This window comes from Stigmatopora argus, chromosome 11 (assembly GCF_051989625.1).
Source record: "Stigmatopora argus isolate UIUO_Sarg chromosome 11, RoL_Sarg_1.0, whole genome shotgun sequence".
Taxonomy (NCBI): Eukaryota; Metazoa; Chordata; class Actinopteri; order Syngnathiformes; family Syngnathidae; genus Stigmatopora; species Stigmatopora argus.
In genome coordinates this window covers 16,840,739-16,862,761 of record NC_135397.1, presented here as the reverse complement: position 1 = coordinate 16,862,761, position 22,023 = coordinate 16,840,739, and the positions used below count along the sequence as shown (strand labels likewise).

At 41.9% G+C, this 22,023-nt stretch overlaps 1 protein-coding gene across 12 annotated transcripts in view; it reads left to right on the top strand.

Annotated features, from left to right (window-relative positions):
* The window catches only part of ctu2 (cytosolic thiouridylase subunit 2 homolog (S. pombe)), a 72,204-nt gene that overhangs the window by 16,266 nt on the left and 33,915 nt on the right, over positions 1-22,023 (top strand). For 6 of the 12 annotated variants that reach the window (XR_013303817.1, XM_077612897.1, XM_077612895.1 and 3 more), the window contains 3 exons: positions 9,554-9,613; positions 9,724-9,784; positions 9,860-9,969. Coding sequence is in view for 11 of the 12 variants with exons in the window: in XM_077612897.1 (XP_077469023.1) it covers positions 9,554-9,613; positions 9,724-9,784; positions 9,860-9,969 (231 nt within the window). In the remaining variant the exon portion in view is untranslated. Of the gene's footprint in view, positions 1-5,706; positions 5,764-5,892; positions 6,070-8,144; positions 8,215-9,553; positions 9,614-9,700; positions 9,785-9,859; positions 9,970-22,023 lie in introns of all 12 variants that reach the window. The other 6 variants (XM_077612903.1, XM_077612904.1, XM_077612902.1 and 3 more) reach the window with 6 other exon arrangements.

The following is a 22,023-nucleotide window of genomic DNA, read 5'->3' as shown; positions in this document are numbered from 1 at the left end:
TCCAGTGCGCTTTATATATGGACCAATACTAAAATTATTATCACGATAAAATAAAATAAATCAGTCGATAGGACAATTACGGCAAGCAGCCCCCGACTCTACTATTTCCCGTAGATAAAGTACTGCGCCGTGACTACTGGGATATCGAGTTCTTAATACACCCAGTTCTTCAATACACCCAGTATGAAGTCGCGCGAGCACACTAATTTGGTGCTCGCCGTCATTTCGGCTATATTTACAAAAGAAATCCTGCCGCTAGATGTTGGCGTCAACAGAGCATTCAAAGCTAGACTGTGAACTACCGTATTTTCACGACTATAAGGCACACATAAAAGTCTGAAATTTTCTCCAAAATAGACAGGGCGCCTTATAATCCAGTGCGCTTTATATATGGACCAATACTAAAATTGTTATCACGATAAAATAAAATAGATCCGTCGATAGGACAACTATGGCAAGCAGCCCCCGACTCTACTATTTTCCCGTAGATAAAGTACTGCGCAGTGACTGCTGGGATATAAAAAAAATTGTCAATACACCCAATGGATTGTGGGCTGCTGATCGGCATCAACACTAGCTAGCTACTATTTGTGAATGGATTGTGGTCTGGCGATCGGCATCAACACAGTTGCGAAGCATGGAAGACAGCCTTGGAATACTAGTTACGCTAGCTACTGGCTAGCTACTATTTGTGAACGGATTGTGGCCTGGCGATGGGCATCAGCACAGTTGCGAACCATGGAAGACAGCCTTGGAATAGATACGCTAGCTACTAGCTAGCTACCATCTGCGCCTGGACAAACGTATTAAACTCAGCGTTTTCGATGGACAATTGTTCAATTCGGACACAGAAAATGACGACTTGGATGGTTTTGTGGGTGATGATGACGTGAGTACATTGTAAAATGGCTAAATAAAGTACAACCGAACTCAGTCTTGCTTCCGTTGCCTTTTTAAAAGGACTATTTATCCCAGCAGTCACTGCGCACCGGAAATAGCGTCTGGGGCTGTTTCGTAGACAGCGCCATTACGGTTCGATAATCATCCATAAATAATATATATATGCCATGCCTGGCTTCACGAAAAGTGGCAGGCAGCGCCGGGCTTCTTGCGCTACGATTTGTGAATGGATTGATGGAAATGACGGTGAGTCTGAGAACGAAGAGAGGGGACCCGGCTTTTTGGAAGGCTCGTCTAGACAATTGTTTAATTCGGACACAGAAAATGAGGACTTTGATGGATTTGTGGGTGATGATGACGCAAGTTGTAAAATGTCTAAATAAAGTACAACCGAACTCAGTTTTGCTTCCGTTGCCTTTTTAAAACGTGTTTTTAGCGTGTGGGTGTAGCGTGCAAGAACTATATTTCCCAGCAGTCACTGCGCACCGGAACCCGGAAATAGGCTGCTTCCGGTAGCCAGCGCTATTGCGTTTCGATGTTCATCCATATATAATATATATGCGTCTAAAAAAACGGTGCGTGCTTTGTGTGTTTAAAATACAGAAATAGCACTCGTTACTGACACTGCGGCTAAAAATACGATGCGCCGAATGGTCGTGAAAATACGGTATATATATATATACACATACATATACACATACATATACACATACATATACACATACATATACACATACATATACACATACATATACACATACATATACACATACATATACACATACATATACACATACATATACACATACATATACACATATATATACCGTTGTGGTCAAAAGTTTACAAAGTTTACATACACTTGTGAAGAACATAATGTCATGGGTCTTGAGTTTCCAGTTATTTCTACAACTCTGATTTTATATATATGGTGCACCGCATTACAAGGCGCAGTCTCAGTAACAGCTGCTTTTCTGTATTTGACACACACACAAGGCGCACTGTACCAATGGACGCAGCCAGGCATGGTGCAAAACATACACCAGCTTAAACATACGGACACACGCTAAAAACACGTTTTTTAAAAAGGCAACGGAAGCAAAACTGAGTTTAGTTGTACTTTATTTAGCCATTTTACAATGTACTCACGTTTTTTTTTTATCAATCATCAGCTACAAATCCATCAAAGTCCTCATTTTCTGTTTCCGAATTGAACATTTGTGCAAATGATTCATCAAAAACGCCGGGTTCCCTCTCTTCGTTGTCAGTCACTCACATTGCCATGTGGCTCCACAGAAATGATGCAGACTTTGGCAAAAGCTCGAACAACAGTGCAAGCAGACACGTTAGTCCAAGCATGTATAATTATGATGCGGTGCGCCTTATAGTCGTGAAAATACGGTACTTTGAAGGGAAAATCTTAAGAAAAATCATCGCACGTGGTATCTCTGAGATACTCTGAGACAGGGGTCGGGAACCTTTTTGAAAGAGAGAGCCATAAACAATTCCCATTTTCAAATGTTATTCCTTGAGAGCCATACTCCCAATTTAAAAGTCCAAAAACATGAAAATGTACGATTTTTTTGAGTCATTTTCCCACTTTTAAAGTACAAAAAGACTCTGAATTCTTTTTTACAACATTGTTACGCTGTTGCTAATCAATGAATATCAATGAGTTCAATGAGTATCAATGAGAGAATGAATGCAGAAGATTTAAATCAATGCCACAGTTCCAATGTGACGTTCCTATTGGTCCGTTCTGGACTCGGCTCCCTCACCAGCAGTTTCCATATTTTAGCTCAGAGCCATATGCACCCATCAAAAGAGCCACATGTGGCTCCCGAGCCATAGCTTCCCTACCCCTGCTCTGAGATATGAATCAAAAGCACATTATTAAGGTCAATATCATAAGGAAGTTAAAATGCCTGTCTTTTTAAATGCAAAATATCAAATTATTCAATTTGAAAAAAGAAATGTCTATCTTGATGAACCTGATGCTTTCTAATTAAAGAAATTAAAATTTTCTTACCAGAAATGTAAGATGTTGTGGCAGCCATATTGCTTCTAATGTAAAAATATCTCATTTCTGTCAATGGTTCATATTACTCCAATAGTTACCACTTTCAAACGAAAAATATAACGAATAAAAAATCAAATTGGAATTTTGATTTATTTCAAAATCAAGGCTACTCGGGTCTGGCCGGTCAGAGCACGTTTATCTAGGTTTAGACGGCAGCGACCTAGGTAAGATGGCCGTGAGTTTTTTTCATGTTTTAGGCAAGATACACAAGTTTTTTTTTCTTAGAATAAATTTTGTTTAGCGTTTTATCTCTTTATATTTTCTCTATTTTGAAATAAATGAAAGTATTGGCCACATTCGCTTGTGTCATGACGCAACGGCGCCATTTTGTCGTGATGTCATCGTGTCACGGCGCCGTCAACTTGCAGTTTTTTTGCATTCCGTGTTTTTATGCGCATATAAGCCGTACCCTCGATTCAGTCATCATTTCAAAAGCGGCTTATGTGCGAGTAAATACGGTACACTAAATTAATCACTCTCTGCATGGCCTTTTTGTCTGCCGCCGTGCTTCCAGCGTACCACACTGTGATGCCGTACGCCAGGATGCTCTCTACAGTGGTTTTATAGAAGGTTATCAGAAGCTTGGTGGCCAAGTTGTTCTTCCTAAGTACCCTGAGGAAATGGAGTCGTTTCTGAGCCTTCTTCACCACTGCCGTGATGTTTGTAGACCATGAGAGCTTATCCGTGACGTGGACCCCCAGGAATTTAAAGGACTGGACCCTGTCTACACATACTCCATTTATGAGGAGTGGGGCCAGATCTGTGCCGTGTTTGCGAAAGTCCAGGATTATTTCTTTAGTTTTCGTGGTGTTCAGTTTGAGATTGTTCACCGAGCACAACAAAGACAGTTTATTGACCTCATCTCTGTAGGCCGACTCATCCCCTCCTGAGATGAGTCCCACCACAGTGGTGTCATCGGCAAATTTGATGATGGAGTTAGACTGGTGGGTTGGTGTACAGTCGTATGTGTACAGGGAGTACAGAAGAGGACTCAGTACACAGCTTTGAGGGGAGCCAGTGCTCAGTGTAATGGAGAAAGAAAGGTGGGGACCAAGTCTAACAGTTTGTGGTCGGTTGGTTAAGAAGTTCTTAATCCAGCAGCAGCAGATGGAAGAGGATATTCCAAGGTGGGAGAGTTTGTCAGCCAGAATGTCCGGTATTCTAGTGTTGAAGGCTGAGCTATAGTCAATGAAAAGCATCCTAACGTAATTCCCATGGTGCTCCAGGTGGCTCAGTGCCATGTGTAGAGCTATGGCGATAGAGGTACTCTGACGTTTCGTCGAAAGACGTTTGGTCCCCGGACGTTTGGTCGAACGGACGTTTGGTCGAACGGACGTTTGGTCGAACAGACGTTTGGTCGAACGGACGTTCGGTAGACGGTCTTGCCAACGAGAATTAGTCTTGAATTAACGATCACTCCGCCAACGGGAGCTAACAGGCTAGGGCGAAAACAGGAAATGCAATAGCCTACCCACGTATTGATTGTGGGTAATGAAGTTTTATTCTGAGAATGGGTGCCATTGCCTATCGGCGTTGTGTTCACGAGTACACTTCATTACCCAGAAAGCCCTCTTTTTGCCCGCGCATGTGCGTTGTGCGTTTCCTGGTCGAAACTCGTCTGAATAAATCGTTCAGTGCTCGTAGATATCAGTTATACACGAAAGAGATGCGGCAAAAAAGACAGTGCACTACAATGATAAACAGCCTCATGTCATGGCCACCTGGCTTTGAAATTTTGATCGTATCGCGGGCGAATTATTCGATCGAAATTTTCGTCGTACCACGAGCTGATCGTAGGTCGAGGTACCACTGTATACTAAAAGACAAACAAACTCCTCTGCGGTTCACGTGTCAGCGGTTGCTTTAAAGTTTGTGTCCTTCACAATAAAAGTCACGGAATATGGACATATACATACACACATTTACAGAAATCTTCTGAATGATGTCAAAGCGCTGTTTGAGTGTAACAAAATAAATTTGAATTAAATTACAACTAAATCTTGAATTATGTCCTTTACACTCTCACCAAAATTAAGAATAATCTGTAATTTACAATTAATTTTCAAATTAGAAATGAGTTAATTGAATTTGAAATGTCTCCTGGGCTTAAGAAGCCTCCAACAATAACACCAACTTTCTGTACTCGTTGCTTAAAACAGAAGGTGTTCTCAAACGTTGTCCCTTCTTATTCAATCCCTTATCTCCTATAGAGATCTTCACTCTTCTTACTAGTCCATCCTTTCCTTTGACAGTCTCTACCACCCCTTGCAAGCTTCCACTCACCTCTAGGTGACAGATCATCAACGTCCACTACAATGTCACCTATTTTTTGGAGGTTCCTCTTCATTGCATGCCACTTCTGTCTTACGATGAGGCTGTGCAGGTATTTTAGCTTCCAACGACTCTAGCGGCGTTTGTTCCGTTTTCTTCCTTCCGTCGTGATGAAAGGCTCAGTGCTGTTTCGAATCTTCTGGACCCTGTTTGCGACAAATCTGTGAAAGCGTCTTGAGTCGTTGTTGATATAACTCAAAACTACATTCCAGTCAGTCCAGAAGTATTCCTTTGCATTGACACTATTGAGTTCTTCTCTTATCATGTTGCTGACGGCGACTGAGATTACTGTTGCGGTCAGTTCAAGCCTTGGTATTATTGTCAGCTTTGTTGGGGAGATGCAGGCTTTTCCGATCACCAGGGAGCAGTGAATCTCACCATTCTCATTTTTTAAGTCTCAGGTAAGAGAACTGCACATCCACTGGTGCTCGCGTCAGAGACTACAGCGAGAGGTATTGTCATCCCTTCCAGATTGACAAAGTCCTGTCTCCAGCTCTCCCACCCGTCGTCTCAGGAAGGCAGGAAGGGGTTCTCTCTCTTTCTCTACTCTGTCCTTGATGTATGTTGTGTACTCCTTCCAGATTGACGAAGTCCTGTCTCCAGCTCTCCCACCCGTCGTCTCAGGAAGGCAGGAAGGGGTTCAGTCTCTCTCTCTACTACGTCCTTGATGTATGTTGTGTACTCCTTTTTGTACTTTTCTTTGTTGAACTTCCTTCGCAGGTGATCGAGTCTGATTTCGGCGAGATGTCTGTTGTCCGGTAAGTACGGTCCTTGTCTGAAAGGCAGTGGCATCTCATAGTGACCCTCTTCATTTAACTTTATTCCTTCCTTAAGTCTGTCTGAGAAGATGAGGTCTTTTTGTGACACTGTCTTGTCGTCTCGTTTCATGCCTTTTTAAATCTGACTCTCGGATGCTAATCACATCCATGAGTGTAAGTGCCGGAAGTTCCTTTACAGCTACCTTATGGCACAGGTCTATTCCTTTTAGGCTTGGGGCTGAGCTGCCTACCACGCTCTCTCTATCTTACATCAGTGAGAACGGCGTAGGGCTCGTTGCCATTTCCAGCCAGCACCTATCTGGGTGTTAATGCTCTGGGACAGTTGTACCGAATTAACAGTCCAATATTACAGGAGAGGATAGGAGGTACCTTGTCAACGATGCATTTTAGGTGAGGCCATCTTCTTGTAGTATTGTTGCTTATCTCATTGTCTAGAAATGTGCTGTCGCTTTGCGTGTCCAGTAGAGCATAAAAAAGCTGCTCCTTTGAAGGCTCGCTATTCACGGACATCCACACAGGCAGAATCATAGAGGTGTTGTTTGCTTGGTCTCCTCTTGTAACATTGAGTGCCATGGCCTGTGTGGAGTCCTCTGGAGTGCTCACTGGTGCTTCTCTTTTTCTGCAAGGTTGGTAGTTTTCATCATGGAGACAGGTGGGTTGTCCCCCTTTGCATACATCACAAGTTAATTGACGACGGCAGTGTTTGGCTTGGTGATTTGTCTTAAGACACCCAAAACATAGCCTGTTCTCTTTTATATGTTTCTGCTTTTCCTCTAATGTTTTCTCTTTGAAGTCTGGGCATTTGGGTAGCTGATGTTTGTCACTTTTACAGCATGGGCATGGAGGTTTTGATTTGCTATTATTTGCTGAATTGTCAAAATCAGCAGCAGTAGATTGTGTACTCAGGACACTTGCTTTGTTTCTCTTTGGTTCTCCTGTGCCTTTCTTTTCGTTGGGCGTGCTAGAGTGAAGTGCGTGTAAGGAAGTGATAGGATTGCAGGCTATTTCTGCTTCTAGAGACACGAAGTGAGAGAACTCTTTGAAGTCAGGAAAGTCTCTGCCATCCATGAGGGCTACGGTGACTTGGCGGTTCCAACAGGAAGCCAGCCAGTCAGGGATTTTAAGCATCAGCTTCTGGTTCTCTTCACAATCATTTAATATATCAAGGCCTTTCACATGAGGCATCGCTTGTAAACATGCATTCAGGAAATCAGAAAATGTTCTTAGCCCCTCCGCATCTTTGGGATGTATTTTGGGCCACTTTGAAAGTTTGTCCCTAAAGGCACGCTGAATCATAAACGTCTGCCCATACCGTTGGACAAGCTTACGCCATGCATCACTGCACGCCTCTTCATCATTTCTATAGAAATTGCCCTCAAGGCATGCTTGTGCTGCACCACTGACATATTTATTAAGGTAGTACAGTTTATCTGCTGGGGCAATGTTCCTTTGATCTATGAGAGACTGGAATGAAGCTCTCCATTCTATGTAGTGGATGAGATCACCACTGAAATTTGTGGGAGTGAGAATAGGCAGTCTGTTTGTGGCTATGCTTTCTTGTATTGCTTGGACTAGTTGGAGAACATCTGTAGGGTGGGTCAGATTGTCACTGAAAGTTCACTGTCTGTTTGGATGCACGGGTTGACTAGCCAAACTTTCCTCTTTGATCTCTTTCTCATAAGTTTCAAGTTTGGTGCGTGCTGCTTCTATGCCTTCCAGTGCTTGTATGCGTTCTAAGTGAACACGCTGTATTTCCAAATTACTTTTATGCTGCTCTTCCATCAATCTATTTTTTTCCTTTTGTTTAATTTCTTCTTGCATTGCTTTATATTGAACTTCCTTTGCAGCTAACTCAGCAGCCGCTTCTATTCGCTTTAAAGTAATGCTCGACTCAGAACGATGACTGATTTGTGACATAGATGCAGTTCCATATTTTGAGTGTGCATATTCTTGTTTTAGTAGCTGATGGACATTGTGCTTGGCATCTTTCTCATTGAATTCTCCACTTGTAGACAGACGCTCGAAAGTTAATTTAACAAAGTCCTTTGTTACAGCCTCACATGCATCAACTTTCCTTCGGGGTTCTGTGGATGGCGGGACTCTCTTTCTTAAGTCTTCATAAAGGTTCAATATTTCCTTCATTCCATTTTCTGTGTCATCTGCCATGTTGGATAACTGAATCAGAAATCTCTTTCTTTAACGTTTCTCTGGCTGTTCTGATTTTAATTTTCCATTGTTCGTATAGTCTCATCAAACGCCTTTCCCTTTTATCTATTTCCTCCACTTGATACTCTCGCATTTTCTCCGTAGGTTTGGAATGGCGTTCTGTATGACGAGGCATGTTTAGCAGTAGCTCTGCACTTTCATCATGAAGTTCGGTTAGCCGTTTTTCATTGCTTTCAAATTGTTCCTTTAATACTTGTCACATTCTTCATTTAGCAACCGTCTATCATCTATTTGTTCTTGTAGCTTATTTCTCAGTTCTTTCATGTCATACATTTTGTTAGTTAGTAATAAAGTCTTTAATGTTACCGTCGCCGTTGACCACCACACTTGCTTGCTACTCGCTGACGTTTCCTTTTCGTTCCGTAGTTCAGCAGCTCGATGCAGGTTATTCTTCACTTTTGACCACCACACTTGCTTGCAATTTACTGATGTTTCCTTTCCTTCCCTAGCTCAGCAGCTCGAACAAGCAGGTGCGGGTCAATTTCTCACTGTAGTGTACCAGCCGAAAGATGGTCAACTCTTAACTGATGGTTTTCAGTTCGTTTAAATGTATTCCGTTCCCTTTCCATAAACATCCAACCACCGTGAGAAATTGTGCCGCTTCAGCCAGTGCTAAGATGTATACTAAAAGACTAACAAACTCCTCCGCGGTTCACATATCAGCTGTTGCTTTAAAGTTTTTGCCATTCACAATAAAAGTCACTCACGAAATATGGACATATACATTTACAGAAATCTTCCTAATTACGTCAAAATGCTGTTTAAGAGTGTAACAAAATAAATTTGAATTAAATTAAAATTAAATCATGAATTTGTTCCTTTACAACCCTAATAATTTGCTTTTGATTCATACAGTATCTCAGAAATACCACGTGTGATGATTTTTCTTAAGATTTTCCCCTTCAAAGTAACACAATTGTACTCCCTATTAAAACCATACATTTGGAGGTGAAAATTGTGAATCAGGGGGCGGCTTATACGCGAGTAAATACCTTATATATGATCCATATATATATGCTATTGGTAACGGGTACAATGTTCCACAAAATTACTGAAATAATTGAACATGGTCAAACAATAATTTGGAAAATCTCATCAGGTCAGATTATAATTTTGCCTTTACTTATTGATACATAAAGAACATACAAAGCAATCTATTTTTTAAACTCATAAAATCAAGACGCGGGGCTTTTGTTTTACCACTACTAGTATGGTCTTCACCTTTGTCTACTTTTAGGTGCTTTTGGCTGTATCTGGAGGTCCTTCTTCTTCATCAATGCTCAGACAAGTCCAAGAGGTGTGTGTACCTGCCATGCGATCACCAGGAATTACTGAGTAGACACAGTACACTTTGTTAACCTATTCCTTGATGTCTTTTATGAAGTATCTTGCCCACTCCTCTTCCAGGGTTTGAGTTTGAATGCTCACAAGAAATTGAGATTCATGCCAGGAATTATCTACATTGATGGTAAATTACAAACTTGAACACCAGAACACACTCGTGCTTGGTTGCAGAAATCAGTTTGAATGTATATCTTCACAGAGGGTGGTGCTTTGGATCAGTCTCTGCACGAGAGAAAGCAAACAGTGACAAAGCTGGACGATATTTTTAAGGCCTCAGGATTTCCCTATTACATTGTGCCGTTAGAACAGGTTAGTTTTGATAATGAGTTGTCTGTTATAAATCTAAAATCAGGCAGAGTTCTGCATGCCCAGAGTGTTATTCAGTAATACCTTGAGATATGATCTTAGTGCATTCTGGGACAGAGCCCATATGTCGATTTACTCGTATCTCAAATCAACTCTTCCCATAGAAATGAACAAAAAAAAATTAATTTGTTCCCATCCTCTGAAAAAGCACCAAGAAACAGAATATTACAATGGAAAAACAATTTTATTGGTTCTAATTCACCATCTATTAACAGAGCAACAAATAACTATGTAGTGGTTATATTGTTCAATACTACATTTTTTTTGCACAGCAACGCGCACGTAACATAAATTTAACTTAAATAAAATTAGATTATGATACCGACACACTTAAAAATAAGTTTTAATCTTACCTTACACTAAAATTAATTCTAATTTTGTTTTAATTTTTTAAAAACTTTTCTACTTCGGGCTTGGCTCTTTTTGCCTCGTTTCCACCTTCACTTTTAGCCAGAATTTTTTAGGAACCTATCTAGGGTTGTTTGCTTTTGTCTTCCCTTCAAAATATAATGAAAATGACACAGACAAAAATCCTCACAATAGGATAACGCACAACCACTTGCCAACTTGTCCGTGTGCTCCTCTCATATTGGCGAGCCAGCTCCGTCACGCGTATACCACTTTTTTGTGCCTAATATCGATTGTCATCATACGCCTTGTCGTCACACTACCCTTCATTGCACCTGCTTTCTTTGGACCCTTTGTTTTTCCCTTGATTCTGCACTGACTAACGCAAAAAAACCACGGAAAAATGCAACGCTCCGCCCGGTGCTCGTAGATGTCTTTACATGAGGGAGATGCAGCGAGAAAGACAGTGTGCTGAAATCATAAGCAGCCTCTTGCGTCTCGGCCACCTGGCTGGCTCGTATCTCAAAATTTGTCTCTTATCTCAAGGAAAATATTTGCTCAGAATTTTACTCGTATCTCAAATTGTTCGGGTACTCGTATGTCAAGGTATTACTGTATATAATATGGTTCTAATCATGTTGGTATCCAGAGAAATCATGTGCTCCCGATAGGGCGTTCTCCATTTTAACAATGATTTCATTCCTCATGGTTACTGAATTTTCGCTTCTTCCTTCTTTATTTTATGTAATGCACGGTAGATTCATTCATTATGCATTAGATGACGCAGGATGTTTAAGAGGCATTTTCAACGCCAATTCAAAATCCAACAATGCTGGAAAAGCCTCGGCGTAGTCCTTCTGTGCACGGTGGGAAATGTATGTAATGCAATCCAAAGAAAAAGCACAGTGGTCTTTGTATTATTGGCTTGTCATTCTTCTCCGGTGAAATTTCACTTCTGCGTGGAGTGCCACCCATTTCGGCGCCAAAGAGGAAGTGCCCTGATTTCCGCCATTTTTCATCTCCCGTCTTCCGCTTGCGAGTGTCAGCTTGGATTTTGACATTTTTATGAACTTTTTTTATACTTAAAATAAAAAAACGCAATGTACTGAAGCCGCAAATGTGAATCCGTGAAGTGGTGAAGAATCACAGTATGTATTGTATTTCCTCTAAAAAGCCACTGAATACCAATATATTGTAGTAACGGCGGGCCAAAAACCCTGATTTTTAATGGCTTCTTTACAGGATGCTGCTTCAGGTGGTAGAAAGTATGAAAGTCCCCTTGTCCCTCCTTGTTGATAGTCCTCTGTAGAGATGTCCCGGATCTGATCGAAAATCAAGCACTGTCATGTCATTTTCAGAGGCCTGGAATTGGGTAAAAAAAAAGATCGGGTTACTTAAATTACTTAAGCAAAAGTAGGCAGGTGCATAAATTTGGGCACCCTTGTTGTTATATTGATTTGAATATCTTTAGCACTAATTATTGGAAATCTGTTTGATTAGCTCATTGACCCTTGACTTATATACACAGGCGAAGCCAAAGGGTATTTAAGGTGTCTAGTTGCAAGTTGTTCTCCTTTTTGCAGCTTCTCTGAAGAGTGGCAACATGGGAACCTCATAACAACTGTCAAATGACCTGAAAACAAAGATTGTTTAAGGATTGTTTATGGAAAGGATACAAAAAGCTAGCTCATTTCAGATAGCAGTTTCCACTGTGAAAGACATAGTGAGGAAATGAAAGACCACAGCCACAGGTCTAGGTAAGGTCTGGAGTGGCAGGCCAAGAAAAATCTCAGATAGGCAAAGGCGTAGGATGGTGAGAACAGTCAAACTCAAACCACAGTCCAACTCCATAGACCTACTGCAAGAGCTTGCTGCGATGGTGCCATCGTGCATCATCTATTCAGCGGGCTTTGCGCAAGGGGATGCTGTATGGAAGCGTAATGCAGCAGAAGCCTGTTCTACGCACATGCCTCAGCCCCCAGACTGTCCATGCCCAGAAACCATCAGACCTGACTGAACTGGAGATGTTTGGTAAAGAATAATGGTCAAAAATACCTTCAACCAGAATCCAGCCCCCCATTGAAAGCTGTAGGAGGTTATTTCTGCCAAAGGAGGATCTACTAAATATTGATGAAATTTTCTCTTAAGGTGCCGAAGTTTATGCATCTGCCTGCTTTTGTTTATGTAATTATTGCACACTTTCTGTAAATCCTATAAACTTCATTTCACTTCGCAAATATCACTGTTTTCCTGCTATGATATATATAACTGAAATTGCTGATCCAAACATTCAATGATTTATAAAGGAACATCTTGAAAATCATCAGGGGTGCCCAAACTTTTCATACGACTAAATCTCCCAAAAATCCCAATCTAGAGAGCCCATTGGAATCTTTTTAATATACCAATTTATTTACAAAAACCAAATATCCAAACGTAATTTGTTCGCAACCTTATTTTGTGCTCCACAGCTGATTTGTAAGTTATCGCTAATAACCCTCTTATTAGTCTTAAATGTTAAATAGCTTTGGAGGAAAAAAGACGTTTGGATATGCTATTTTTCCCACTTGCAGTATCGGATCCTGATCCGCAGAGCCCCAAAATCAGGAGACTCGGATTCAACTTGCGTGCAAAATTATGCGTTCAAGACATCCGTTGTACTTGGTCCCTGCCTGGCTTGGCCTCCCTGATCCAACGCTAGTATTTCTTTTCTTTGGTGCAGATGACTTCGCCATAATATTGTTTTCCCTTTTGCAGTGGTCGGTGATGGCTGTCCCCGTTCTTTTATTGCTCTTGTTTGTCTCGGTGCACTTTCTTTTTCAGTGTTAAATTTCCTCCTTGTTTCCCCTATATATTATTTATTCCATAATTTGCGTGAAATTTTATATCTAAAATTGCATTTGTCTCTCTGGTGGATTTTGTCCTTTGGATTAACCAAAATCGGGTGTGGAGTTGTGTGTTTGACAGGTGTGTTGAGCGTATTCTCCTTGCTCTTTGGATACATTCTGTATTCCCTCTCACCTATGGCAGCGTTGCCCTTCCCCTGCATTATTGTTTTTGTTTGTTTTTTTCTTCCCCTCCTGTGTTGTGGTGTTCTTCATCTTAACTTGTTTTGCACCTTTTGCTATTCCCCACTGTGGATCCTGACATCTTTTAAGTGCCTGTTGTATGTGTTTTTCATCCTGTGTTCTGTCCCCTGGGTCCGTGATTATTGCGAGGTGTTCTTGTAATGTTCCAGTTACTGACAACATAAGGATAGTGGAGTGTTCAGATGTACAGAGGATGTTTTGGTAGGTGTGTCGATTTACTATATACTTTTTTTCTTGATGTCTGTGTGATGTTCAGTGCCGGGAAAAAGTATTTGCCCCCTTCCTGATTTAATTGTTTTTTGCATATTTATCAGACACACAGCTTTCAGACCATCAAATCATTTTTTATGACACATAGAAAACCCAAGGAAAGAGAAAATGCATTTTCTAAATAATGATTTTATTTACAACGGCAGAAAATATCTGTCTGGCCCTCTGTGAAAAAGTAATTGCCCTGCATTGTTAAATCACAAAATAACTGTGACTAATCACAATTGTAGGCAGGCTAAGTTCAATTTCACAGGCCACACCTAAACCTGATTACCACCACATTTCTTAAATTAAGATAACATTTAAATAGAATGTGTCAGACAAAGTGAAGTAGGCTACAAGATCAGCACATCATGCCATGAGCCAAAGAAATTCAAGAAGAAATGCGAAAAAAGTGATGGACGTTTGTCAGTCTGGAAAAGGTTACAAAGCCATGTGCAAGGCTTTGGGGCTCCAGCGAACCACTGTCAGATCCATTATCCACAAATGGAGAGAGCTGGGAACAGTGGCAAACCTTCCCCCAACAGGTCGGCCAGCTAAAATTACTCCATCAGTGCGACGACTACTCATCCAGGAGGTCACAAAAGAACCTAGAAAAACATCGAAAGAACTGCAGACCTCACTGGCGTCAGTTAAGGTCAATGTTCATGACTCTACTATAAGAATAACATTGGCCAAAGCTGGCATCCATGGCATAGTTCCAATATAAAGGCTCGTCATACCTTTGCCAAAAAACATCTTGATGATCCTCCACACTTTTGGAAAAACATCCTGTGGACTGATGATTCAAAAGTTAAACTTATTGGAAGGTGTGCAGCCCGTTACAATTGGCAAAAAAAATGGCACAGCATTCCGTCAAAAAAACACTATACCAACAATGAAGCATGGCGGTGGCAGTATGATGGTCTGGGGCTGCTTTTCTGCCTCAGGACCAGGATGACTTGCTGTAATTGATGGAAGAATGAATTCTGCTGTCTGCCAGCAAATTTTGTAGAACGTCTGGCCCTCAGTTCGTGAGCTCAAACTCCAGCGCTCTTGGAGCATGCAGCATGACAACGATCCAAGGCACACCAGCACGTCCACCTCTGAATGGCAAAAAAAACCCCACAAAGTTAAAGTTTTGGAGTGGCCAAGTCAAAGTCCGGATTTAAATCCTATTGAAATGCTGTAATGTGATCTGAAACGGGCTGTTCATGCTAGAAAACCCTCTAATTTCGCAGAATTGAAACAATTCTGCACAGAAGAGTTGGCCAAAATTCCTCCAAAGCATTGTAGAAGGACTCACACATTATCATAATTGCTTGATTTCAGTTATTGCTGTCAAAGGCGGCACAACCCGTTTCTAGGTTCAGGGGCTAATTACTTTTTCACAGAGGGTCAGACAAGTTTGTTATTTTTTCTGACTTGGTAAATGAAATCATCATTTAGAAACTGCTATTTCTATTTCCTTGGGTTGTCCATATACTAAAATTTGTTTGATGATCTGAAACCTTTGTGTGTGATAAATATGCAAAAAACAAATCAGAAAAGGGCGCAATACTTTTTCACATCACTGTATTTTCATGTCCAGAAGAACAATGGATTGGTCCATTTCCTCTTAGTGTGTGATTTTGAGGCTACTCGTGGTGTCTAAGGAGTTGAGATGATCTGTGCGGTGTTGTGTATGTCTTATTTTGATTATCGCCACAATGTTGTCCATGTAATGTTTCAACGGTTTGTATTGCTCCAGGGCCTCCATGAGAAGCCCACACAGGATATCAGAGAGTGGGTCTCCCATAGCAACCCCTTCTTTCTATCTGTATATGGTGTCTCTGAATTGAAAGCATGTACAGTGGGGCAAATCATAATCGGACATAGGCCCCTGTTGTAGTTATCACAACACAAAAAGCCTACTTGTCATCACACGCAGAAACTGCGTGTGACGAAATTGATGGTGCTTCTCCATAAGCTACGTTTACTCGGCAAAAGACCTATTTCTAGTACGGACTTGTAATTGGCATTCTGCTATTGTGGATACAGGTCGCTTACCTCTCGCTTACCTCTCACTGTCTTCCACTTACCTTACTTCAGTCAGCTAGTAGGAGGCAGATCACCACCCAAAACCTCTTTTTATATTACCGCAGAAGGGAATGTGTCTTATGTTACCGCGAGTTTAGATGTCTGATGGATGTGGGGAAAAAACTGTCCTTAAGCCTACTTGTCCGTGCTTTGTGGGACCTATAGCGTCTTCCAGAGGGCAGCAGCTGGAACAGATTGTGACCAGGGTGGTAAGGGTCCCCTATGATGTTCTTGGCTCTGCTGAGGTAACGAGGGCTGGCAATGTCTTCCAGTGAGGGCAGAGAGCAGCCGACAATCCTCTGGGCAGTGTTAATCACTTTCTGCACAGCCTTTTTGTCTGCCGCCGTGCTTCCAGCGTACCACACTGTGATGCCGTACGCCAGGATGCTCTCTACAGTGGTTTTATAGAAGGTTATCAGAAGCTTGGTGGCCAAGTTGTTCTTCCTAAGTACCCTGAGGAAATGGAGTCGTTTCTGAGCCTTCTTCACCACTGCCGTGATGTTTGTAGACCATGAGAGCTTATCCGTGACGTGGACCCCCAGGAATTTAAAGGACTGGACCCTGTCTACACATACTCCATTAATGAGGAGTGGGGCCAGATCTGTGCCGTGTCTGCGAAAGTCCAGGATTATTTCTTTAGTTTTCGTGGTGTTCAGTGTGAGATTGTTCACCGAGCACCACGAAGACAAATTGTTGACCTCATCTCTGTAAGCCGACTCATCCCCTCCTGAGATGAGTCCGACCACAGTGGTGTCGTCAGCGAATTTGATGATGGCGTTAGACTGGTGGGTGGGTGTACAGTCGTATGTGTACAGGGAGTACAGAAGAGGACTCAGTACACAGCCTTGAGGGGAGCCAGTGCTTAGTGTAATGGAGGAAGAGAGGTGGGGACCAAGTCTAACAGTCTGTGGTCGGTTGGTCAAGAAGTTCTTTATCCAGCAGCAGATTGAAGAGGATAGTCCAAGGTGGGAGAGTTTGTCAGTCAGAATGTCCGGTTTTATGGTGTTGAAGGCTGAGCTATAGTCAATGAAGAGCATCCTCACGTAGTTCCCATGGTGTTCCAGGTGGCTCAGTGCTGTATGAAGAGCAATGGCAATAGCATCGTCAGTGGACCTGTTTGCTCTATAAGCAAACTGGTGAGGGTCAATTGAGGGAGGGATTGTATTCCTGATATGGCGGGCCACCAACTTTTCAAAGCACTTCATGATCACAGGCGTGAGGGCAACAGGCCTATAATCATTCATGCTGCCAATGGTTGGCTTTTTGGGGACAGGGATGATGGTGGCAGATTTCAGACAAGATGGAATGATGGATTGTTGCAGGGAACAATTGAAAATGTATGTGAAGACTCCAGCCAGCTGGTCAGCACAGGCTTTGAGCACCTTCCCAGGTACTCCGTCTGGGCCAGCAGCCTTCCTGGTGTTTACAGACCGCATTACCAGTCTCACTTCCTGTTCCCGGAACGTCAGTGTATTGCTGCAGGGTGGTGGTGGGGGTGTTGAGACTGGGTCTGATTTGTCAGTCTCAAAGCGGGCAAAGAAACGGTTCAAATCCTCCGCTAGTGAGGCATCTGCATTAACAGACATTATTGTTATTGTAGTTGGTAATATGTCGTATTCCTTGCCACATCTTCTTTGGGTTATTTTCTGTAAAGTGCTCCTCAATTTTTTTGGTATATGCTGCCTTGGCCTTTTTAATGCCTCTTCAGCTCAGCTCTGGCAGCTCTATATTTTATCTTGTCCCCTGATCTAAAGGCGGAGTTACGGCATTTGATGAGTGCCTGTGTCTCATTGGTCATCCAGGGTTTTTGGTTAGGAAAAACCCGTATTCGTTTATCTATAGTGACGTTGTCAATGCAGTTTTTTATGTAAGAGAGTACAGAGTCCGTGTAGTCCTGGAGGTTGTCGTGTACAAAAAGTTCCCAGTTGGTGCGGGAAAAACAGTCCTGCAGCCGAGAGAGTGCGTCGTCGGGCCAAGTTTTTATTATCTTTATTTGTGGCGTTGTTTGCCTACGGAGTGGAGTGTAAGCGGGGGTGAGAGATAGGCAGAGGTGAGTATATAGTCAACCACCAATTGTGCAAGTTTTCCTACTTGAAAAGATTAGAGAGGCCTGTAATTGTCAACATGGGTAGACCTCAAACGTGAGAGTCAGAATGTGGAAAAACCCACACAAAATCACATTGTTGGATTTTTAAAGAATTTATTTGCAAATCATGGTGGAAAATGAGTATTTGGTCAATACCAAAAGTTCATCTCAATACTTTATGTACCCTTTGTTGGCAATAACTGAGGCCAAACATTTTCTGTAACTCTTCACAAGCCTTTCACACACTGTTGCTGGTATTTTGGCCCATTCCTTCATGCAGATCTCCTCTAGAGCAGTGATGTTTTGGGGCTGTCGTTGGGCAACACGGACTTTCAACTCCCTCCACAGATTTTCTATGGGGTTGAGATCTGGAGACTGGCTAGGCCACTCCAGGACCTTGAAATGGTTCTTACGAAGCCACTCCTTTGTTGCCCTGGCTGGTTGTTTGGGATCATTGTCATGCTGAAAGACCCAGCCACGTCTCATCTTCAATGTCCCTGCTGATGGAAGGAGATTTTCACTCAAAATCTCTCGATTCATTCTTTCCTTTACACAGATCAGTCGTCCTGGTCCCTTTGCAGAAAAACAGCCCCAAAACATGATGTTTCCACCCCCATGCTTCACAGTGGGTATGGTGTTCTTTGGATGCAAACACGAGAATGTGTGTTTCTACCAAAAAGTTCTATTTTGGTTTCATCTGACCATAACACTTTCTCCCAGTCCTCTTCTGGATCATCCAAATGCTCTCTAGCGAACTGCAGACAAGCCTGGATGTGTACTGGCTTCAGCGGGGGGACACGCCCGACAGTGCAGGATTTGAGTCCCTGGCGGCGCATTGTGTTACTCATAGTAGGCTTTGTTACTGTAGTCCCAGCTCTCTGTAGGTCATTCACTGGGTCACCCCGTGTGGTTCTGGGATTTTTGCTCACCGTTCTTGTTATCATTTTGACGCCACGGGGTGAGATCTTGCAAGGAGCCCCAGATCGAGGGAGATTATCAGTGGTCTTGTATATCTTCCATTTTCTTATAATTACTCCCACATTTGATTTCTTTACACCAAGCGTTTTACCTATTGCAGATTCAATCTTCCCAGCCTGGTGCAGGTCTACAATTTTGTCTCTGGTGTCCTTCGACAGCTTTTTGGTCTTGGCCATAGTGGAGTTTGGAGTCTGAGAGACTGAGGTTGAGGACAGGTGTCTTTTATACTGATAATTAGTAAAAACAGATGCTATTAATACAGGTAACGAGTGGAGACCTCGTTAGACCCTGTTAGAAGTTAGACCTCTTTGACAGCCAGAAATCTTGCTTGTTTGTAGGTGACCAAATACTTATTTCCCACTCTAATTTGGAAATAAATTCTTTAAAAATCAAACAATGTGACCTTGTTTTTTTTCTCCCAGCATTCTGTCTCTCATGGTTGAGGTTTACTCATGTTGACAATTACAGGCCTCTCTAATCTTTTCAAGAAGGAGAACTTGCACAATTGGTGGTGGACTAAATACTTTGCCGCACTGTAAATGTAATCAATGAATTAGAGTTGCTGTGTGATACCCTGTCCTATTAGGTTTGTTTGTTTTTCTTTAGTGTCCTGTCTGTTCTTAAGTGGTCCTGCAATATCTGAATTGTAGCCTGTATGGGTGTTTTGATAAAAAATGAAATGTGAGATTAACACCGTTTTTCTGCACTTTAATGTTGCTTAGTTTTGATGGGAGTTTTGAGTTTTTTTCAATGTTGATTTGTGACTTCCAATAGTGGTTTTAATGTTTGATGCTGTCTACGTTGAGGTGGAGATTTGGAGCTGGTTTATGAATATTTGGCTTGCCATAGATCCTTGCGATGATGTTTGCCACCAGTTTCATATGGTTATTCACTGAACCCAATTTAGTGTAAAATAAAATGATTGGCCAAGCAATGTCACGTGATAATCTGCAGCCAGTGATGGTCAAGCGCGGCATGTTATCGTGAATAGAAATGAGTAGTCGATGCTTCTTGACCTCCGTGGCAGAGGATCCACCGAACCCTTGAGACCAACTCACCGAACCCGTAGGGTTCGATAGAACCCAGGTTAAGAACCACTGGCCTAGGCGATATGACAAAAATTATCACGATTAAAAAAAACAACAACAAAAAAAAACAAATGTCAAATTATCGATAAATATCACAATAACTATAACATCTTTTTTTCTTTCGAATCTGAAACTTCAAGCTTCTATGAATAAGTAAATAAATTACTATCCTCGTTATTCAATTATGAAGGTAACTACGGTACCTTACTTTCAATGAAAAGGGAAGATAAAATATGATTTTTAAAAGTATTTTTTTTGTTTTGTTGTGCAATTAAGATTAAAACATGTTTCACGGGCATCTGTATTTTTATGAACTTGCCTTCAAACCAAAACTAGCTGTACAATATGAAATGAATAAAATAATCAACTCAAGACATCATCACCCTTGGCAATTTTCAGCCTCACAAAAAGAAACAATGTAAATTTACCTCACTTGGCCATTTAAGTTTTTTATTTTTTTTAATTTGGAAGAACTTAACCATTTTAACCCGACTTAACAAGTTTTAGTTGTTGGCAACGTTTTCATAACATTTGATTAAAATAGGTGAAACCTGTTGATAACAAGAGTTACAGGCTGTCCTCAAATGAGTAGAGTGGGGTCAAATGGGTCAAGGAAATTTTCAATAAGCCTGTGGTTTATTCATAGATATTTAAGAGGCATTTAGAAAAAAAAGAAGAAAGAAAGAAAACACAATAGGGAGACTTGGATCTTTTAGTGGGTTTCCTTGGTGTTGTCCTGCATCTCATAAGTCTTTTTTTTCTGTCATGGTCTGTGTCATCCACTCTATCGCTAAACATGTTAAAAATAGCTGTTTGTTCCTTACCATCTTCTTTGTCGACTGAACGTTGGTCTGGAACTAACATCCACATTGCATCAGCGCCTCTGTTCTTCGTGGTGGTCGGGTGGTGGAATTGCAGTATAAATTTATCGAATTGTATTGAAAGTTTCTCTTATTATTGTTGACAAAATTATTTGATGATAATTGTCCTTTTTTGCGAAGGTCAAGTACTAATTGATTGAATGACTGACCATTTTGGGTCCCCGGACGTTTGGTCGACCGGACGTTTGGTCGACCGGACGTTTGGTCGACCGGACGTTTGGTCGACCGGACGTTTGGTCGACCGGACGTTTGGTCGACCGGACGTTTGGTCGACCGGACGTTTGGTCGACCGGACGTTTGGTCGACCGGACGTCCGGTCGACCGGACGTTTGGTCGACCGGACGTTTGGTCGACCGGACGTTTGGTCGACCGGACGTCTGGTCGACCGGACGTTTGGTCGACCGGACGTCTGGTCGACCGGACGTTTGGTCGACCGGACGTCTGGTCGACCGGACGTTTGGTCGACCGGACGTCTGGTGGACCGGACGTCTGGTCGCCGGGTTGTTACTGTTGAAACCATCTCTCAAAATTATAATCATGAGATAGAGTTTAATATCTAAATATCTAATATCAACAGTAAACTCTGTCATAATTTGACAGCGAGCAAACCCGGCGACCAAACGTCCGTTCTACCAAACGTCCGGTCGACCAAACGTCCGGGGACCAAACGTCTTTCGACCAAACGTCCGGTCACGACCATTTTATACCACTACGTACCACACTTAAGTAGTGCTTAGAGTTTATTTTTGATGTTTTCTTTTGGATCTTTTTTAATACTTCAAAAGTGTCGTCATGCAGTAGCTGCTGGATCTGCTCTATTGTGTCTGTGTCCAATACTACTGAAGTTCTGCCTGTATCTGCTGGGAGGATTGTAATGTCTTTGTTTTTTGATAGTGTTGCCATTGCTTTTGCTTCCTTTTTGGTGATATTGCTGCATGATGGTTTGGCTGTCAGTGATCCAGAATGTATCCAAAGAGCTGGTAGAAAGCATAAAATCAATCCACCTGTCAAACCGCACACAACTCACACAGATATTGGTTCATACAAAGGACAAAATCCACCCGGAAAATGCAATTCTCTATGCAGAATTCTGTGGAAGTAATGCAATAAATCATACAAAGAGGAAAAGGCGAAGTGTTTCATCACTAGAGAAAAAAAACTGTGAGAAGGAGACGAAAGAGAGAAAAACTAAAGCATGG